The sequence below is a fragment of the Eulemur rufifrons genome, chromosome 7, assembly GCF_041146395.1.
Source record: "Eulemur rufifrons isolate Redbay chromosome 7, OSU_ERuf_1, whole genome shotgun sequence".
Lineage (NCBI taxonomy): Eukaryota > Metazoa > Chordata > Mammalia > Primates > Lemuridae > Eulemur > Eulemur rufifrons.
In genome coordinates this window covers 46277001-46293153 of record NC_090989.1, presented here as the reverse complement: position 1 = coordinate 46293153, position 16153 = coordinate 46277001, and the positions used below count along the sequence as shown (strand labels likewise).

Genomic DNA, 16153 nt, shown 5'->3' with positions numbered 1-16153 from the left:
CAGGGAACTTAATACCATTATTCTAAAAACTATATTGAGAAATGGTAGGACATAGCTAGCTCTCATCAGAACACTGAAATTGGACTCAAGTTTTTAAATTCTGTTTTACTCTAAGCCTTAGCTTCATCATCTTTTAAATGGAGCTAATAATACCTCACAAAGGGTTACTGTGAGGTTTAGAAATCATGTTTATACATATGTAGCACTTACGTTCCCAATAAGTAGGAACTTATAACTTCCAAGCTGATTTAATAATTGTTTATATTTTCTTAGCCTGGTGACCTAAGGAACAAAACTAGAGTGTAGGGAACATTAGGATGTAGTTATAGGAAAGGTTAGCATGGAGTTTATAAGATTTTGACTGACATAACTTTAAAGTCACTTGCCAGTTTCTCTATACAGAATATAACAACTGAAATGAGGAAATGACTTTAAATTACAATGCCTTGTTTGGAAGATGCCTCAAATGTCATCTAGTGGAAATTTCTTTTCAATTCAGAAAAATCCCCTCTACAAGCACCCCCAATCAAAATCATAATTTTAGAAGAATAAGAAGTAATATTGTGCTCACTGCATTTTTAAAAATAGAGAAGAGTGAAAAAAAAAGTAGTTAAGGGTATTTTTCAAAGTCCTATTTGGTGGACTTTGAATCTCCCTTTAAAATTGCCTCTTTGGTAAGTCCACTTATTCTAATTCTGTTCTTTTAGATGAAACAATAAATTTTCTGCATGAGTGTCCTTCAGATATTTCCCTGTTTCTAGTCTTACTTCCTCACAGTCCAATCCATTCTCCACAGAACAGCCAGAGTGATCTTTACCAAGCATAGCTCTGATCATACCTCTTGCCTTGGCTTCTGTAACTCCAAACTCACCTATTTCCTATTGCCTAGTTATTAAATAGCTGTTGAGTGCCATCAATGTGCTACAGATATGAAAGTGAATAAGACAGGATCCTTACTCACATTGCAGATCAGTCTGTCTCTTTCCTTAGCTCATCTTTTCACTTAAATGTCTAAGCCAGGACATTATTTCCAGGTTTCTGCCATTGACTCTGCTGTTTCCTCTTTAAAACTCTTTATCCAAGACATCAAGAAAATCCCAAATTGTATCAAAAGTCCTGATATCTTTTACCTCCACCCCCAACTGCAGTCCCTCACTGGCTGATTAACTTGTTATGGGGGAATAAATAGACTTAGGCTTAACTCAGGTGTGCTAAATGTGGCAAGTTTCAGCATTTGATCCTTTCTTAGTAAATAATTTCCTACGTTTGTTTTTATTTTCAGTTCTGGATATTTAAAGGCCAAACAGTATATGGAAGAAGAAAACTATGATAAAATCATAAGTGAATGCTCAAAAGAAATCGATGCTCAAGGCAAATACATGGCAGAAGCATTATTACTGCGAGCCACCTTCTACCTGCTTATTGGCAATGCCAATGCAGCCAAACCAGATTTAGATAAGGTCATCAGTTTGAAAGAAGCTAATGTGAAGGTACATTTTAAAATGTATGTGAGTGTGTGTGGATATGAAGAAATTAGTAAACAGTGATACTTTTAGGTCTGTTTTGCCAGATTTTTAGCATTTCAACTGCCCTTCTCCAAAAGGCTTTTTTTACGGGACAGCAATGGGGAGAAACTACACCTAATGATGATTTAGTTGGTGCATGAATCTGAAACATAAATATCAATGATATTTATCTTTAGCTGGGAAAGGAAACATTTTTTCCTATAGCATCTGAAGCATTTCACTTCCCTTTGTAGCCACTGCCTCCCGTGCTGGACTCCATAGGGGCATTGGGTAAAGGTGATATAGCAGTGCTGTAGATAATGCTGTTACGTAGCATGTAATATGTAGTACCAGGATATCAAATATGTTTAATAAAAATATTAATAAACACATGTAGTAATACAGTCAGAAAGATTTTGTTATGTGAAAAAAAGGTTTTAAAAAATATGGGTAATAAAATATACCAAATGTTTCTGCAGTTATGTGGTTGGAACAGCTTTTCATTTTCCAGGTGTTCTTACTTTGTATGTAATAATTTTCATAATTAAGATCATAGGGGCATCTAATGAATTATGAGAACCTTCTACTCATTGTAACAAGACAGAACTTAGCCACCAATTAACTGTATTCCTTATTAGTTTGTTAATATCTCTGTGTCTTAGTCCCTCATTGAATTACATGAACTCTGTAGCCTCTTTCACCTCCAAATGAATCATTTCTATATTTGAGGGAGATATAAAAGTTGTTTTTAAGGCCTAAATATTTGTTAAAAGTTCCTTTCAAAATGAGACTTTCAAATTGAAGATAGCTTTGTAATATTATCTTTAATTTTATTTTCTACTGATTTTCCTGATGATTATAACTATTATATTCTGTTATAGTTACAACATATATTATGTGTTTTGTTGTAATTGTGGGGGTATTTGTTTCGTGTACATGTAATATGGCTTTGAACAAAATTTTAAAAAGAAACCTATTTGTTTTCATGATTATGACTTTTAGTGGCAAGTAGTAATGATGCCTACCAAAAACCATGTACAAAAATTAACTCAAAATGGCTCAGAAACCTAAATGTAAGAGCTGAAATGATAAAGCTCTTAGAAGAGAAGAGAGGAGTAAATAAATGTTCATTACTTTGGATAAGCAGTGGTTTCTTAGATATGATACCAAAAGCACAAGCAACCATAAAAAAAGATAACTTAGACTTCATCAAAATTAAAAACTGTTGTTCTTGAAAGCACACCCTAAAGAAAGAGAAAACACAGCCTGGCAACATAACAAAACCCTATCTCTACAAAAAAAGTCAAAAGAAAAATATCAGCCAGGCATGGTAGCATGTGCCTGTAGGTCCCAGCTACTCAGGAGGCTGAGGTGGGAGGATGGCTTGAGCCCAGGAATGGAGCCTGGTGTGAGCTGTGATTGTGCCACTGCACTCCAGCCTGGGCAACAGAACGAGACCCTATCTTAAAAAAAAAAAAGAGAGAGAAAACACATACCACAAAGCGGGAAAAAATATTCACAAATCATTTAGTTAATAAGGGGATTGTATCTAGAATAAAGAACTCTTAGAACTCAACAATAAAAAGACAACCTAAGTTAAAAATGGGCAAAGGATCCGAATAGACATTTCTTCAAAGAATATATACAAAAGACCAATAAAAGCATGAAAAGATGCTCAGTATCATTAGACATTAGGGAAAGGCAAATCAAAACCATAGTGACTTATCACTTCACACCCACTAGCATGGCTGTAGTCAGAAAGACAGTAGGCTATAATCAAACACACGGACAGTAACAAGTGTTTTTGAGGATGTGGAGAAATTGAAACCCTCGTACATTACTGGTGGGAATGTAAAGTGGTAAAGCCCCTTTGGAAATTAGTTTGGCAGTTCCTCAAAAAGTTAACCATAGAGTTACCATATGATCCAGCAGTTCCGCTCCTTTGTATATACCCAAGAGAAGTGAGTACATATGTTAACATATAAACTTGTACATGAATGTTCATAGCAGCATTATTTATGATAGCCAAAGAGCAGAAGCAACTCAAATATTTGTTCATCAGCTGGTGAATAGATAACTAAAATGTGATACATATGCAATGCAATATTATTCAGCCATAAAAAAGAATGAAGTACTGATATATACTATGATGTGGATGAACCTTGAAAACATTATGCTAAGTGAAAGAAGCCAGACACAAAAGTTCATGTAATGTATGATTCCATTTATATGAAACATCTAGAATATATAAAAATCCATAGAAATAGAAAGCAGATTGGTGGTTTCTAGGGACAAGAGAGGGGAGGAGGAGAAGGAGGGAATGGAGAATGACTGCATGTATGGGGTTTCTTTTTGGAGTTATGAAGCTATTCTGGAATTAGATAGTGGTGATCAATGCACAGCTTAGTGAATATACTAAAAATTGGTGACATACGTACTTTAAAAGGGTAATCTTTATGTATGTGGATTATATCAAAAAGCTGTTATTTTTAAAAACTGAATTGGAAAAAAATGTAGTAATGAAACTTTTCTGATTTGGGGTCTCTAGCTTCGAGCAAATGCTCTCATCAAAAGAGGCAGCATGTACATGCAGCAGCAGCAGCCTTTGCTGTCTACTCAGGATTTTAACATGGCTGCTGACATTGATCCTCAGAATGCAGATGTTTATCACCACCGAGGGCAGGTAAATCTGTTTTCTTATCTGAGTTCTGACCTTTGGATTGAGTTATTTGATACCATTTTTGAGAATACCCTAAAAGTTTTCTTTAAGCTGAGAACAAAGTATCATTAGTTTACAGTTTGGATTGGCCTTTATTTAGTTCCGTCTTGAACGTTTGTCTTTATAGTTTTGTTATTTACATATAAAAAAAAAGAAGGCAAACAATGTTGGCTTGCCAGTTCAGATTTGTTTTTCATGTGTTTTTGGTTCGTAGGTTTTCAATGAGTAAAACATTAATATCATTTAGTAAGCATTTTGAGTTAATGCTGGAATCAACAAGATGATTTTTGTGGGCTTCTTGCCATAAGGAAATAGTCTGGACTGCCCAAATGGTACCACAAAAATCTCACAGTTTTATAACAGGCATATTAGTTTTTAGTAAAAATATATAGTGAAGAACATAGTTCCCAGTTACAGTGTCATATGGGTAAAACATGGCTTTATAATCTGCTTAACATAACTTCTTGGAATGTATTACGATGGAAAGTATGGGCTATCCATTATAGTAACAGAAAAGCTAAGTTCTTTCTAATGGAGAATTTTAAATAATATGGTCACACATCTTGAGAAATGCATTGTTAGGTGATTTCATCGTGCAAACATCATAGACTGTACTTACACGATCCTAGGATGATATAGCCTACTACACACCTAGGCTATGTGGTATAGCCTGTTGCTCCGAGGCTACAAACCTATATAGCATGTTACTGGACTGTATACCATAGGCATTTGTAACACAATGGGAAGTATTTGTGTACCTGAACTTATCTAAGCAGAGGAAAGGCATGTTAAGAATACGTTACTTTAATCCTATCGGACCACCATCATATATACAGTCTAACATTGATTGAAAGATCATAATGCAGCGCATGACTGTATTTCTTTCTGAACTGTGTTAACTATTGAGATAACTCTTAAGATTCTTGATATTTTGATCCTTACTGGCAATGTCTTAAGGTTAATTTGAAAGGTAATTATCTGGTGTCTAACCTGCCTTGAAATTAGGAAGTACAGAGAAGTTAATTTTCCAGAAGGGGTCTCTTGCTTAATAGTGATCAAAATTGCAGTGCAGAAATGGTGGGCTTATAGTCCTTTTTTAAAAAAATTAGACACTAGTTTTAAGTTTTAGAATCTTTAAAATTACAAGATTTTTTAGTTCACTGTTTCTACAAAGTAATTCTATATTGAATACTACATGCTGAACATTATGCTGAGCTGTGATAATAGAGACACGGTACACACACTTAACTGGTGCACCTATTATTTTGAATTGCATTTATTTATGCATTTTTTTTCTTAGCTGAAAATACTGCTTGATCAAGTTGAAGAAGCAGTGGCAGATTTTGATGAATGTATTAGGCTAAGACCTGAGTCTGCTCTGGCACAAGCTCAGAAATGTTTTGCATTGGTAGGTACTGCTTTCCTTTGCATTTTCCTATATATCACTTTTATTTCCCATTGTCAACAAAGGTAAGTATCTCATTGTCTGCAAAGCCATTTATTTTTTTCCCCCAAAGAATAACTAGAGGGGAAAAAACATTAGTAAGCATATATGGTGATTGATGTATATATAGCTCCTGTTTTTCTCTGTACGCTTGTTTGACTTAATCTTGATAGTTGTTTGTCCCTGATTTTATGCTCTCCTAAAGAGAGCTGGTCTCCTTGTTCTCTACCATAAACCCATACAAAGAACAAAAGTATTTTGGGGAAATTTCCTGCAGTCGTGACACCACGTAACCGCTCTCATCTCTCCTTTATAGAGCTATTTCTTAATATTCAGAAAGACAAAGCTCAAAAGGTTTAAAAAAAGAAAAAAGTCCATTTCTAGTAAAATGAGGTACTTCCAGTTAGTCCTATAGCTGGAGTCCTAAAAGAATTTTCCATTTAAAGAAAGAAATAGGGTCACAAACATAACCACATCTATATTATAGGTGAAAAAAATGATAAAAATCTTATTAAATTTAAAATTCCCCCCATTCAGATGCAAAGTTAACTTCTTACAAGGTAGTATGCCCTCTTCTAGAGTATTGAACATCTTGAAATTATATGGTGGCCATGAAGTCCTAGCTATACATAGCCTATGGATCTCTGCTGCTGAGATACTTCTTGGAACTCTTTTGGATGCAGCAAATTATGTTAGCAAATCCCCTGCTTTTCTGGAAATATTTATGTAATTTTATGTGTGTGTTTTTTATAATATGTTAACATTCCATTAGTTTTTGAGTTTTTGATTTGACAGGCCCATTTTGATTTTTTAAATAGTATCGCCAGGCATATACGGGAAACAATTCTTCACAAATCCAAGCAGCTATGAAAGGTTTTGAAGAGGTCATAAAGAAGTTTCCAAAGTGTGCTGAAGGCTATGCACTATATGCCCAGGTAAATCTGATTTTTCAATTTTTTTTTAAAAAACTGCATTTATATTGCTGAATCTCAGTATGGAAATCAAGAAACAGTGCTGTGCTGGTTGCCGCTTCTGTGGGAGCAGGTGGCTTTGTTCCTGCTTTGATTCTCATGGCCCCTAGGATGGTCCTGAATCAACTCAGTAGAGGCTCCTTTGTTAAGCAATTTGGAAATCTTGGCCTTAAACTCATAATGTGGGGAAGCTTAAGGTGAGCATTTCTCTTATGTTTTCATTTGGATTGGTTTTACAAAAAGTAATTACTCTAGGAAAATTTACTATATGCAGTTGGTGGGGAAAATGTCTGTGGAAAGGATTTTCTTTCTATTTGATCACTGCCCTTTTAAACGGTTAGATAGGGCATAACAGCTTATTTTAATTTCCCTTTGCTTTGTATAAAATTCTTGAAGTTTTCTTGGTTTAGGATTGAAGCTATGGAAAGTAGGATTTAAATTTGAATTATTTAACTTTTTGATTGTAGCCTGGATTCTTGAAAACTTATTAATTTTAAATAATCTATTTACATGAAAATGATTAACTACTTCTAGCCACAGGTATACTTCTTCCTTTCACATAAATGATCTCCAAATGAGTGTTTTCTCTCTTACTCTTTAAGTTGAAAGTTGGTATCTACATAAACTAGCCATCTAGATAATATTTTTGTCTTACTCTTTTTATTACAAAAGAAATGTTGGGTTTTTTTCTCCCACAAACATCACAGAAATAGGAATCATTTGAAAGTTACCATGACTGGTAAACTCCTCCCTAAACCATTCTTCAGGTTGCTTATTTTGTTTTTAATTTCCTACATGGTATCTTTAGTAAGGTTATAAGAAAAATTTCACAGGGACTTTGAGGGGTTATTGAGGGAGGAACTATGAGAACTGTGATTTGTATTGGATCTATTCTTTAAAGGTAGGTCTTGTACATCACTGCATTATTAGGGATTGAAATTCTGGGGTATGAAACGTAACCCAGAATTTCTTTAACCTCAGTTTGAAATAATCTTGTCTATTCCATCTTTGTCCCTTGTAATTCATAGACAGGATAGTGATAATAAAAAATGAGACATTGGTTGCTGACTATACACTATAATTAATTATAAAAGCATGTACTGTATAAGGTTTTATAGAATGTATAAAAGCTAAAATAAAATAAAGTACATTTTAATCTAATATGACTGTTGTATTGAGTAAGTACACTTGGGTTTATGCCTTATTCTAAATTAGTAACAAACCAGAAAGTGACAGCAACATCCTCATCATTGTCATTGAAAGATAAGGGCTTTTTTGGTGCAGAATTTTATAAGCAGCTAAGGGAGCAAAGGCCACTGAACAGCAATTAAAGAATACTAGGAACAACTCTTCTGGAGAGCTTTCTTAATTGCACATTTCCCTATTACTGTTCTGCCTTCAGGATAGTTTGGTTTATATGAGCTGTTTTCTCATCAGCACTAGCATTATTATAGTCTGTTCGTATTAAAATTTCTGTTCTTTGGTCCCTCTTCTAATTTTTCCTTCACTATATAGTATATAAAATGTAATTTTATGTATACATAGAGTACCTATACAGAGAGAGTTATACAGTGTAACTTTTTTCTTTTAACTCTCCCAGCATGGGCTTAGATACCAGCCAACTCTCAGAGTTAAAAGCTTGAGCATGATCTGGTATCCACAGAACCATGCCTTCCATTTCAGCCATGGGATTTTCCTTACAATAGTTCATTGTGGATGCTTTTTTCCTAATCAATCCTTTTTAAGGAATGACTCTGATAACAGTTAACACATATACCTTAACTTATCCTCCCAATGAGTATTGCCTTTAGAGTAATTCCCTTAGGATGTATTATGATAAATTATTAAGTGACATGAGTGTACCTGTGAGAATGTGATATTGAAACCGTCACTAACAATGGGATTTTCTGTATTGTATAGTTTACCAGATTATCTGCCATTGTGTATAACTAACCACTTGCCATAAAGAAAAGACAGTTAAGGTTGCGTATTTATAACAAAGCCAACTAAAAACTCCAGTAATTAAGTTAAAATACTTAAATTTGTTTGTATCCCCAAAACATGATAATATGATAATGAATGAATAAATGAAGTGAATTTTAATAATTAATAAGCAATATACTTTTAACTGCATAGGTTTACAGTTACCTTAATATAACTGAAGTATCTCTTCACATAGGCATTAACAGATCAACAACAGTTTGGTAAAGCTGATGAAATGTATGATAAATGTATTGATTTGGAACCAGATAATGCCACAACATATGTGCATAAAGGGTATGTATTTTTGTGGTTCTGTTTGTTCCAATAAGATGCTAAGTTTCTTGTATACTAATAAAATAGATTTCTTTTAACCATTGAGGAAGGGGACTGTGGTAGAGAAATTAATTAACAAAATTTCTTAATGCTTATGGATGCTGTTTCATTCTTATATAGAAATTAGTAAATGTACTATTTTCACTCTAAGTTAAATGTTTTAATTTCAGTTCTGAACATCCTGTCAGATGTTACTTATATCAAAATAGGAAACATAAAAAAGTTTTTCCTGTCCTTATGTATTTGAACTATCATAAGAAATTTCACTTAAATTTATATAAAAAATACAGAGAATAAAAAAACCAATGTAAGTTGAGGGGAAAAAATAAATTTGATGCTGATTATATACTGTTTACATTTTTGTTTTTCCTCATAAATTAAATTATTAACTCACTGAGGGCAGAAATTGAGTCCTGTTGATAACTGGGCCATGGTCACATCTGACTGCCATTTTGCATTTGCAGTTTACTTCAACTTCAGTGGAAGCAAGATCTGGACAGAGGTTTGGAACTTATCAGCAAGGCTATTGAAATTGACAATAAATGTGATTTTGCATATGAAACCATGGGAACTATTGAAGTTCAAAGGTAACTTCTAGAGTCTGTTCTTAGGGAATTTATGGTAGCTCCATAGATATTTATCTTTTCCTTCTTCTCATTATATACATGTTATTGTTGCTATCTATTAATTTTTTTTTTTTTTTTTTTTTTTTTTTGAGTCAGAGTCTCACTCTGCTGCCCAGGCTAGAGTGCTATGGCAGGCAGTGTAGCTCACAGCAACCTCAAACTCCTGGGCTCAAGCAATCCTCCTGCCTCAGCCTCCGAGTAGCTGGGACTATAGGCGCTCACCACCACACCTGGCTAATTTTTTCTATTTTTAGTAGAGACGAGGTCTCACTCTTGCTCAGGCTGGTCTCAAACTCCTGAGTTCAGACAATCCTCCTATCTAGGCCTCCCAGAGTGCTACAATTACAGGCGTGAGCCACCACGCCCGGCCTAATATTATATTTTTAAAATCTGTTAAGCATTTTGATATAACCTTCCCTCAAAACTATACAACTTTGGCCTTGTTTCATTATTTTTCCAAATTAAAAGTTACACTTATAAAAGCTGCTTAAGTCAAATATATGCATTAGAAAGGGAAACTAGGTCTTTCTCTAATATTTGTTACATGTTCTTTCCTCTTTTCACCTGTATTATTCCTGTTAGAGGGGAAAAAAATACCTGTAATGTGCTTAGGCAGTGACATAAGGATTGGTAGCCGAGTTGCCAGAAGATCTGGATCCTGCTACAAGCACCCAAGTGACTGGGCAAGGTGCAACATCATCTTTGAGCACCTGAGTTTTCTTTAAAATTAGGACTGGATAAGAAGATTTTTTGCAACTCTGACTTTCCATAATTTCTTGCTTTGTGTAAATGTTTTCCAGAGTTGCACTTAAGAGCCACCATTAACAGGTGACAACTGTTTATGCATGGGAATTATCGGAGTATATACCATCTTAATGTTGGCATTGCTGTCCATTTGAGTTCTACTCTAGGCCAGGTATTAGACTCAACTTCAAGTGTTTTCCACATTCTATTTCAATTGATCTTTATCCTCATCTTTATAAAGGTGGAGATTATATGACTCCCAGTTTAATTAATATCCAGACTGCTTAGATAAACAAGGTTGCACAGTGAGCCGGTAGAGAAGACAGGATGTGAGCCCATATTTCACTGATGCCAAAGTCACTGATCTTGCCATATCACTTGTCAGGAGCCAGCATGAGTTTTCTTAATTCCCATCATTCAGCCCCTCCTGTGGCCTTCTCCCTGCTCTAAAGTAGACAGAATATATAAAGGCTGATGAGAAATGTTGTGGCTGTTTTGAACCATTTTGTATTGACAGTTGCATGTAAATATTAACTTATTTCTTAATTGATTTGTTAATGTGATAGGATATTCTCAGAATAGGATAGGGTAGTAGTTATTAATCTTCTCTGAGCAAAGCTGTGGATTCTTCTTAGAACAATGCACATTAAAAAAACACTTCACTTTTAATTTAAAGCATCCATAGATCCTGGGTTAAGGACCTTAGATTTAGGGGTTTGATACAATTGTTTGTGTATTACTTACACTTTAACAAAACCATTCTAAATCTAACCATACAATTAAATAAATGAATGGGAATGAATGAATGAAATTGCAGATTATTCTAAGATTTAGCAGATCTGTCAGCTGTTCACCTTATATTTGAACGTGAACACTAAAAAAAATTTTCTTTAAGTCTATCACATGGCCATATATTGTAGTAGGAGGTTAAATATAATTACCCTGGAGGTAACTCTTACTTCTCAGTGTCTAACTGGCACAAATATATTAAGGACTTAATATTTATTAGAGGATTACATACGTATATGCATATATACATAGCTAATACTAGTTATGTAAAATGGTTCTTGGTAACTTTATAAAGCTTAGCCACACTTAGACCATAAGAGGTAAATTATATCTTGCTGACCAAGCATATTCATCTATTTACTTAAAAAAGCAGATAGTAATTACCAGCCCTTGTACTAGGTTTTGGGAATTGAACAATGTCCATCATGGAGCTAGTAAGAATGTGGTATAAACAAATCTGTATTCATCCGACTATGCATAGAATGTCAGTAGAACTGTGGGAATACTGGAGATAGAACAGCTAGTTCCCCTGTAGAGAGAAGGGAAAAATATTTTTCATGAGGATATTTTTTTTGAACTGGGCCTTAGAAAGGTGAGGATTTGACCAGAATTAGGCAGAGTATATAAATAATCTGAGTATTATATACAGATTTGAGTGTGTGGCACAGTCAAGGAACTCAGACAGACCTTTTAAGAAGTAAAGGTGCATGGAATTGGGGTGTGGTGGTAAGAGATGGGGTGGAAATAAAGTGGGATCACACAAATCAGTGAAGTGAAGCCCTTGAACACCGGATATGTTCTCTGAGGTTGTGTCACTGCTTTCTAAAGAAGCTTTAAGTTATAGCAGAAACATGCAGAATTTTAGGAATCAGAATTATGATTTTAAATAAGCCAATTAATTTTCCTAGTCTCGTTGTCCTTATCTATAAAAAAAGAATACAAGAGGCATAATGTAAGCACATACTGTTTGTAATAGTAGTGCACATTCACTGAGTACTTTCAATGTGCTAAGCCCTCTTTTGTTCATTATAAAAGATGCATTTTACTAGAATCATCGTTGAAACTTAGTGGCCAGACTTTATGTAGCATCACTTACAAACTTCATTGGATATTATGAAGTGCTTGTTAAATCTGAGATTTTTAAAAATTTGTTCTTTTAGAGGAAATATGGAGAAAGCCATTGACATGTTCAACAAAGCTATTAACCTGGCCAAATCAGAAATGGAGATGGCCCATCTGTATTCACTTTGCGATGCTGCCCACGCCCAGACAGAAGTTGCAAAGAAATATGGATTAAAACCACCAACATTATAAAACAGGAGGAAAGGAGACTGACCCTATTTTTAAAAGAAGTTTACCCCCCTCTTCAACTGAACCCTAAAGACACTGTCATGAACTGTGTTGAATGGTGGAACTTAGTGTTTCAGTTTGTGGTGTTGTCATTTGTTACATCTGTTTCATGTTTAGGTGTTGTGGGCGTGGCTGTTGAAGGAAGTTTGCGTCTTGCAGCTTTTATTCCCTGTGCAACAAAAGCTTAGAACCTGTTAACGGGATATTAAAGTAAAGTTGCAAAGAGTACAAATGATAATTGGCCATGCAAATAAAAACTTTGATTTGTTGATTTGTTTTTTTTTTTTTATGGGGGGGCAGGGGGCTGATTATGTTCTGAATGCTTTTGTCTTTATATATGTGTGTATAATATGAGTATTTTACAGCATGTTGGTTTTTAAATTAACACAGTAAGTGCTGTAAAACAGATGTCTTTTATATTCAATCCGTTTTAGTTGATTTTTTGAAGAAACAAAGCTTAAATGGGGATTGAAGTAAAATCGAGTGACCCTTTAAACCATTGTCCGCATGCACAATGCCTCTGATTCTGCAGAACTTAAGGAACTTAGTGGCAACTGTTAATCCTCTTGACCCCCTTCCACGCTAATGGATAATGTACATCATTCTTCAAGTCCACAACGGCTGGTTTTCATACGGTAAATTATGCAGAAGTAAAATATTCAGATTGATACATGTGCTGGAAGACTGATGGGGGAGTGGACCTGGCAAAGAGGTAAGATGAAACAGAAGTGTGTTTCTAATTGTCCATGACTGTAATAAGTGCAACTATTTAATAGTGTACTTTTTTAAAGAAAGTGCAGGTTATTGTATAACCCAAATAAAGATGTGTGATATATGGGAGTATTTAATTAGCTTAAAATTTCTAATGAAGAAAATGTGGCTAAACATTCAGAAAGGATGTGGGTCTTGGAGCCAGAGTGTAGTGTTTCCTGATATGACGAGTTCAGGGCTTCAGCTCCGACTACATTTGCTTAAGGAATTTTGAGCCAGTACTTTCCAAGATGCTGAAGACATGGAGAGTGCTTTTTAGTACTGAGCTAACCTTGATCTCTAAGGACTAATTGCCTATGTCCAGGTGTTCACTAGGGATAGTGACAACAGATTTTTGTTTTGTTGATTTTATCTTTATTCCACCTCTTTATTTAGAAATAACTTTAAGATTTATTTCCAATTGTCACTTTTATAAACCATCATTGTGCTTACATGCTGGATTTTTCTGGTGGGAGAAGGGTTGTGTTCTTAAGGGGAGTCTTATTTTGAGATATTCAAGATGGGGAGAGGTTTAAGACTTAATAAAAGAGCAAGCTTTCAGTTATACCTTTCTGGAAATCTAATTATAGTTTACATTGTTGAGAGTAAAGGAGCATTTTTATCCCTCTTTAAAAGGGTGCTTTATCCTGTTGAAACCAAAAAGATTTTGTCTACAAATGCTATCTTTTAGAATCTGTTAGAAAGGACTCCCTTCCAAAGTCAGTATTTGGAAAATATAGAGGAGGCCTCTAACTAATTAGTGGGAGCAGTTAACATAATTTAAGACAATTTGGATAATGGAAAGTTTGAGAACTCTGCATTTTGTTCTTAAATTTGCACCTATTATGATAACCCCTGAATACAGAAATGTTCTACATCTCTGAATGTCCTCTGATTTAAAAAAAAAAGTTTTTATTTGCATGGCTATATTCACATTAATATTGACGTCTTCTACTCTTCTCCCTTCTTTCTCCTTGGGGTTGGGTAGAAAAACACAAAGGAAACTGAAGCATGTACCATTCAGTACTATCATTCCAAATTCTCTCAGACTCTTGCCTGTTGTGAAAATATTTGAAACTGCACTGAAAGCTGCATCTGTCTGTATCTTTTCTTTTGTAAATGACCTCACATGTAAATTCACCAAATAAATATTCCATTCAAGCTTTCTATCTATTCTTTAAATAGAAAATAGAAAAACAGGTAGTTTATTCATTTATTATGGTATTGGGTAAATTCAGTCATTCTCTTGTGGGCTCAAACTAACTTTGAAAATAGGTGCGTACCGGACATGTTAGTATATGAAGCAAAATAATTTCTTGGTGTGAACGGTGGAGTTTGCTGAGAGCATTCACACCCCCTACTGTGAGACAAGGCTCCACAGAGAGGTGGTAGAACCAGCGGACTTCATTCCTCACCGATACCTTACCCCGACTCACGGGGCAGCCTGGGAGGCTGCCAGTCAGCCCTGGCCCCTGTGGATAAGTTTATCTTCAAACTGGTTTCACCAGTGAGTTTGACCATAGTTCTCAACCACGTGGTGTCTTGCAGAAAGCATGCCTGAAATAATCTCTGCCAACCTTGATAATTGTGGTGTAAATAGGGAATACATCCCAAAACAGTAGTAAAAACTTTGATTTTAAAACAACACAAACAGAACTTTCTGCCCTCTGGGAACACAAATTGGAGTTAGTGCTTTGTACCTGTAGAAATTAACTAGTTTTCATCTTATGACTGTTTCTAAACAGAAGGACTATATAATTTAACCAATCCAGGAAACTTTTGAGTAAAAGTAATAATTACCTAAGATTGTTCTGGGTAAATTGGGTTGTATGGTTTTTGTATTTATAAGGAAATAACTTTGGAGTAGTGGAAGAGAGATGGGTAATAATTAATCCCATCCCCAGTCCTTTGCTAAATTGATTTGTGAACAAAGTGACAGAATTTTAATTTGATCATTTGCAAACTTTAACACAGATAGGATGAATAGTAGTCCCCCAAAAGATATCCACATCCTTATCCCTGGAACCTGTGAATGTTACCTTAGTTGGCAAAAATGGGTTTTGCGGATATGATTAAGGATTTTAAGCAGGGGGGTTATCCTAGATTATCTGGATGACCCCCAGATGCAATTTCAAGTGTCCAAATGAGAGGAAGATTTCAGACAGAAGGGAAGACAATGTGACCACAGAGACAGAGATTGGAGTGATGTGGCCACAAGCCAAGGAATGCTGGCTGCCACTAGAAGCTGAAAAAGGCAAGAAATAGATTCTACCTTGGGGCAGAGCGCAGACCTGCCCATATCTTGACTTTGACCCAGTGAATTCAGACTCCAGAAGTGTAAGAGAATAACTTTCTGTTGTTTTAAGCCACTAAATTTGTGGTAGTTTGTTACAGCAGCCATAGGAAACTAATACATACTCCTTTGGCTATTGTATACAAGGAGATACATAGTTTAAAGGAATTCTTTGGAGTGTCCCAAAGTAGAATGACTTCATTATGCATAAATTTTGGCCAAAGGTGGTTTAGGCAGTGAATGCACACCCAGGCCACAGACTGGAGTTTTAGTCAAGAGCTGGGGGTATTTGTGATTTAAAAATATATATGATCATAGTATAATCACCAGGTCAAAAGGCTGCCCTTTGGGTATAAGGTAAAAGTTGAGATCCCTCTGTCAATACACTAGAAGAGGCATCAAAAGGAAGATACCATTTTCAAATATTTTGAAACTCTTAGAATTAGGCAGCATGACGATAACTAGTCTGGTGTATTTTAAGGTGGTAGTGCACATATTATATTATATTGAGAGTTGAGAGCTAGTACTCTTAGAGACCCTTCTAGATAGTCTTCACGGTAGAAGGCCGGCTGACCGCTGGGACAGGGATACCTACCTGTAGTGCCTGGCCCAGGTGAGGGTAGGCTAAGAGCCAACACGATTGCTG

At 35.2% G+C, this 16153-nt stretch overlaps 1 protein-coding gene across 1 annotated transcript in view; it reads left to right on the top strand.

Moving 5' to 3' along the window:
- TOMM70 (translocase of outer mitochondrial membrane 70) overlaps window positions 1–12735 on the top strand; it is a 35774-nt gene extending 23039 nt beyond the window's left edge. The window contains exons 6-12 of the mRNA XM_069472539.1: window positions 1283–1490; window positions 4054–4188; window positions 5525–5632; window positions 6487–6603; window positions 8819–8916; window positions 9420–9542; window positions 12275–12735. Coding sequence (XP_069328640.1) covers window positions 1283–1490; window positions 4054–4188; window positions 5525–5632; window positions 6487–6603; window positions 8819–8916; window positions 9420–9542; window positions 12275–12428 — 943 coding nt within the window. The 3' untranslated portion in view covers window positions 12429–12735. The remainder of the gene's footprint in view (window positions 1–1282; window positions 1491–4053; window positions 4189–5524; window positions 5633–6486; window positions 6604–8818; window positions 8917–9419; window positions 9543–12274) is intronic.
- Window positions 12736–16153: the final 3418 nt, after the last annotated feature.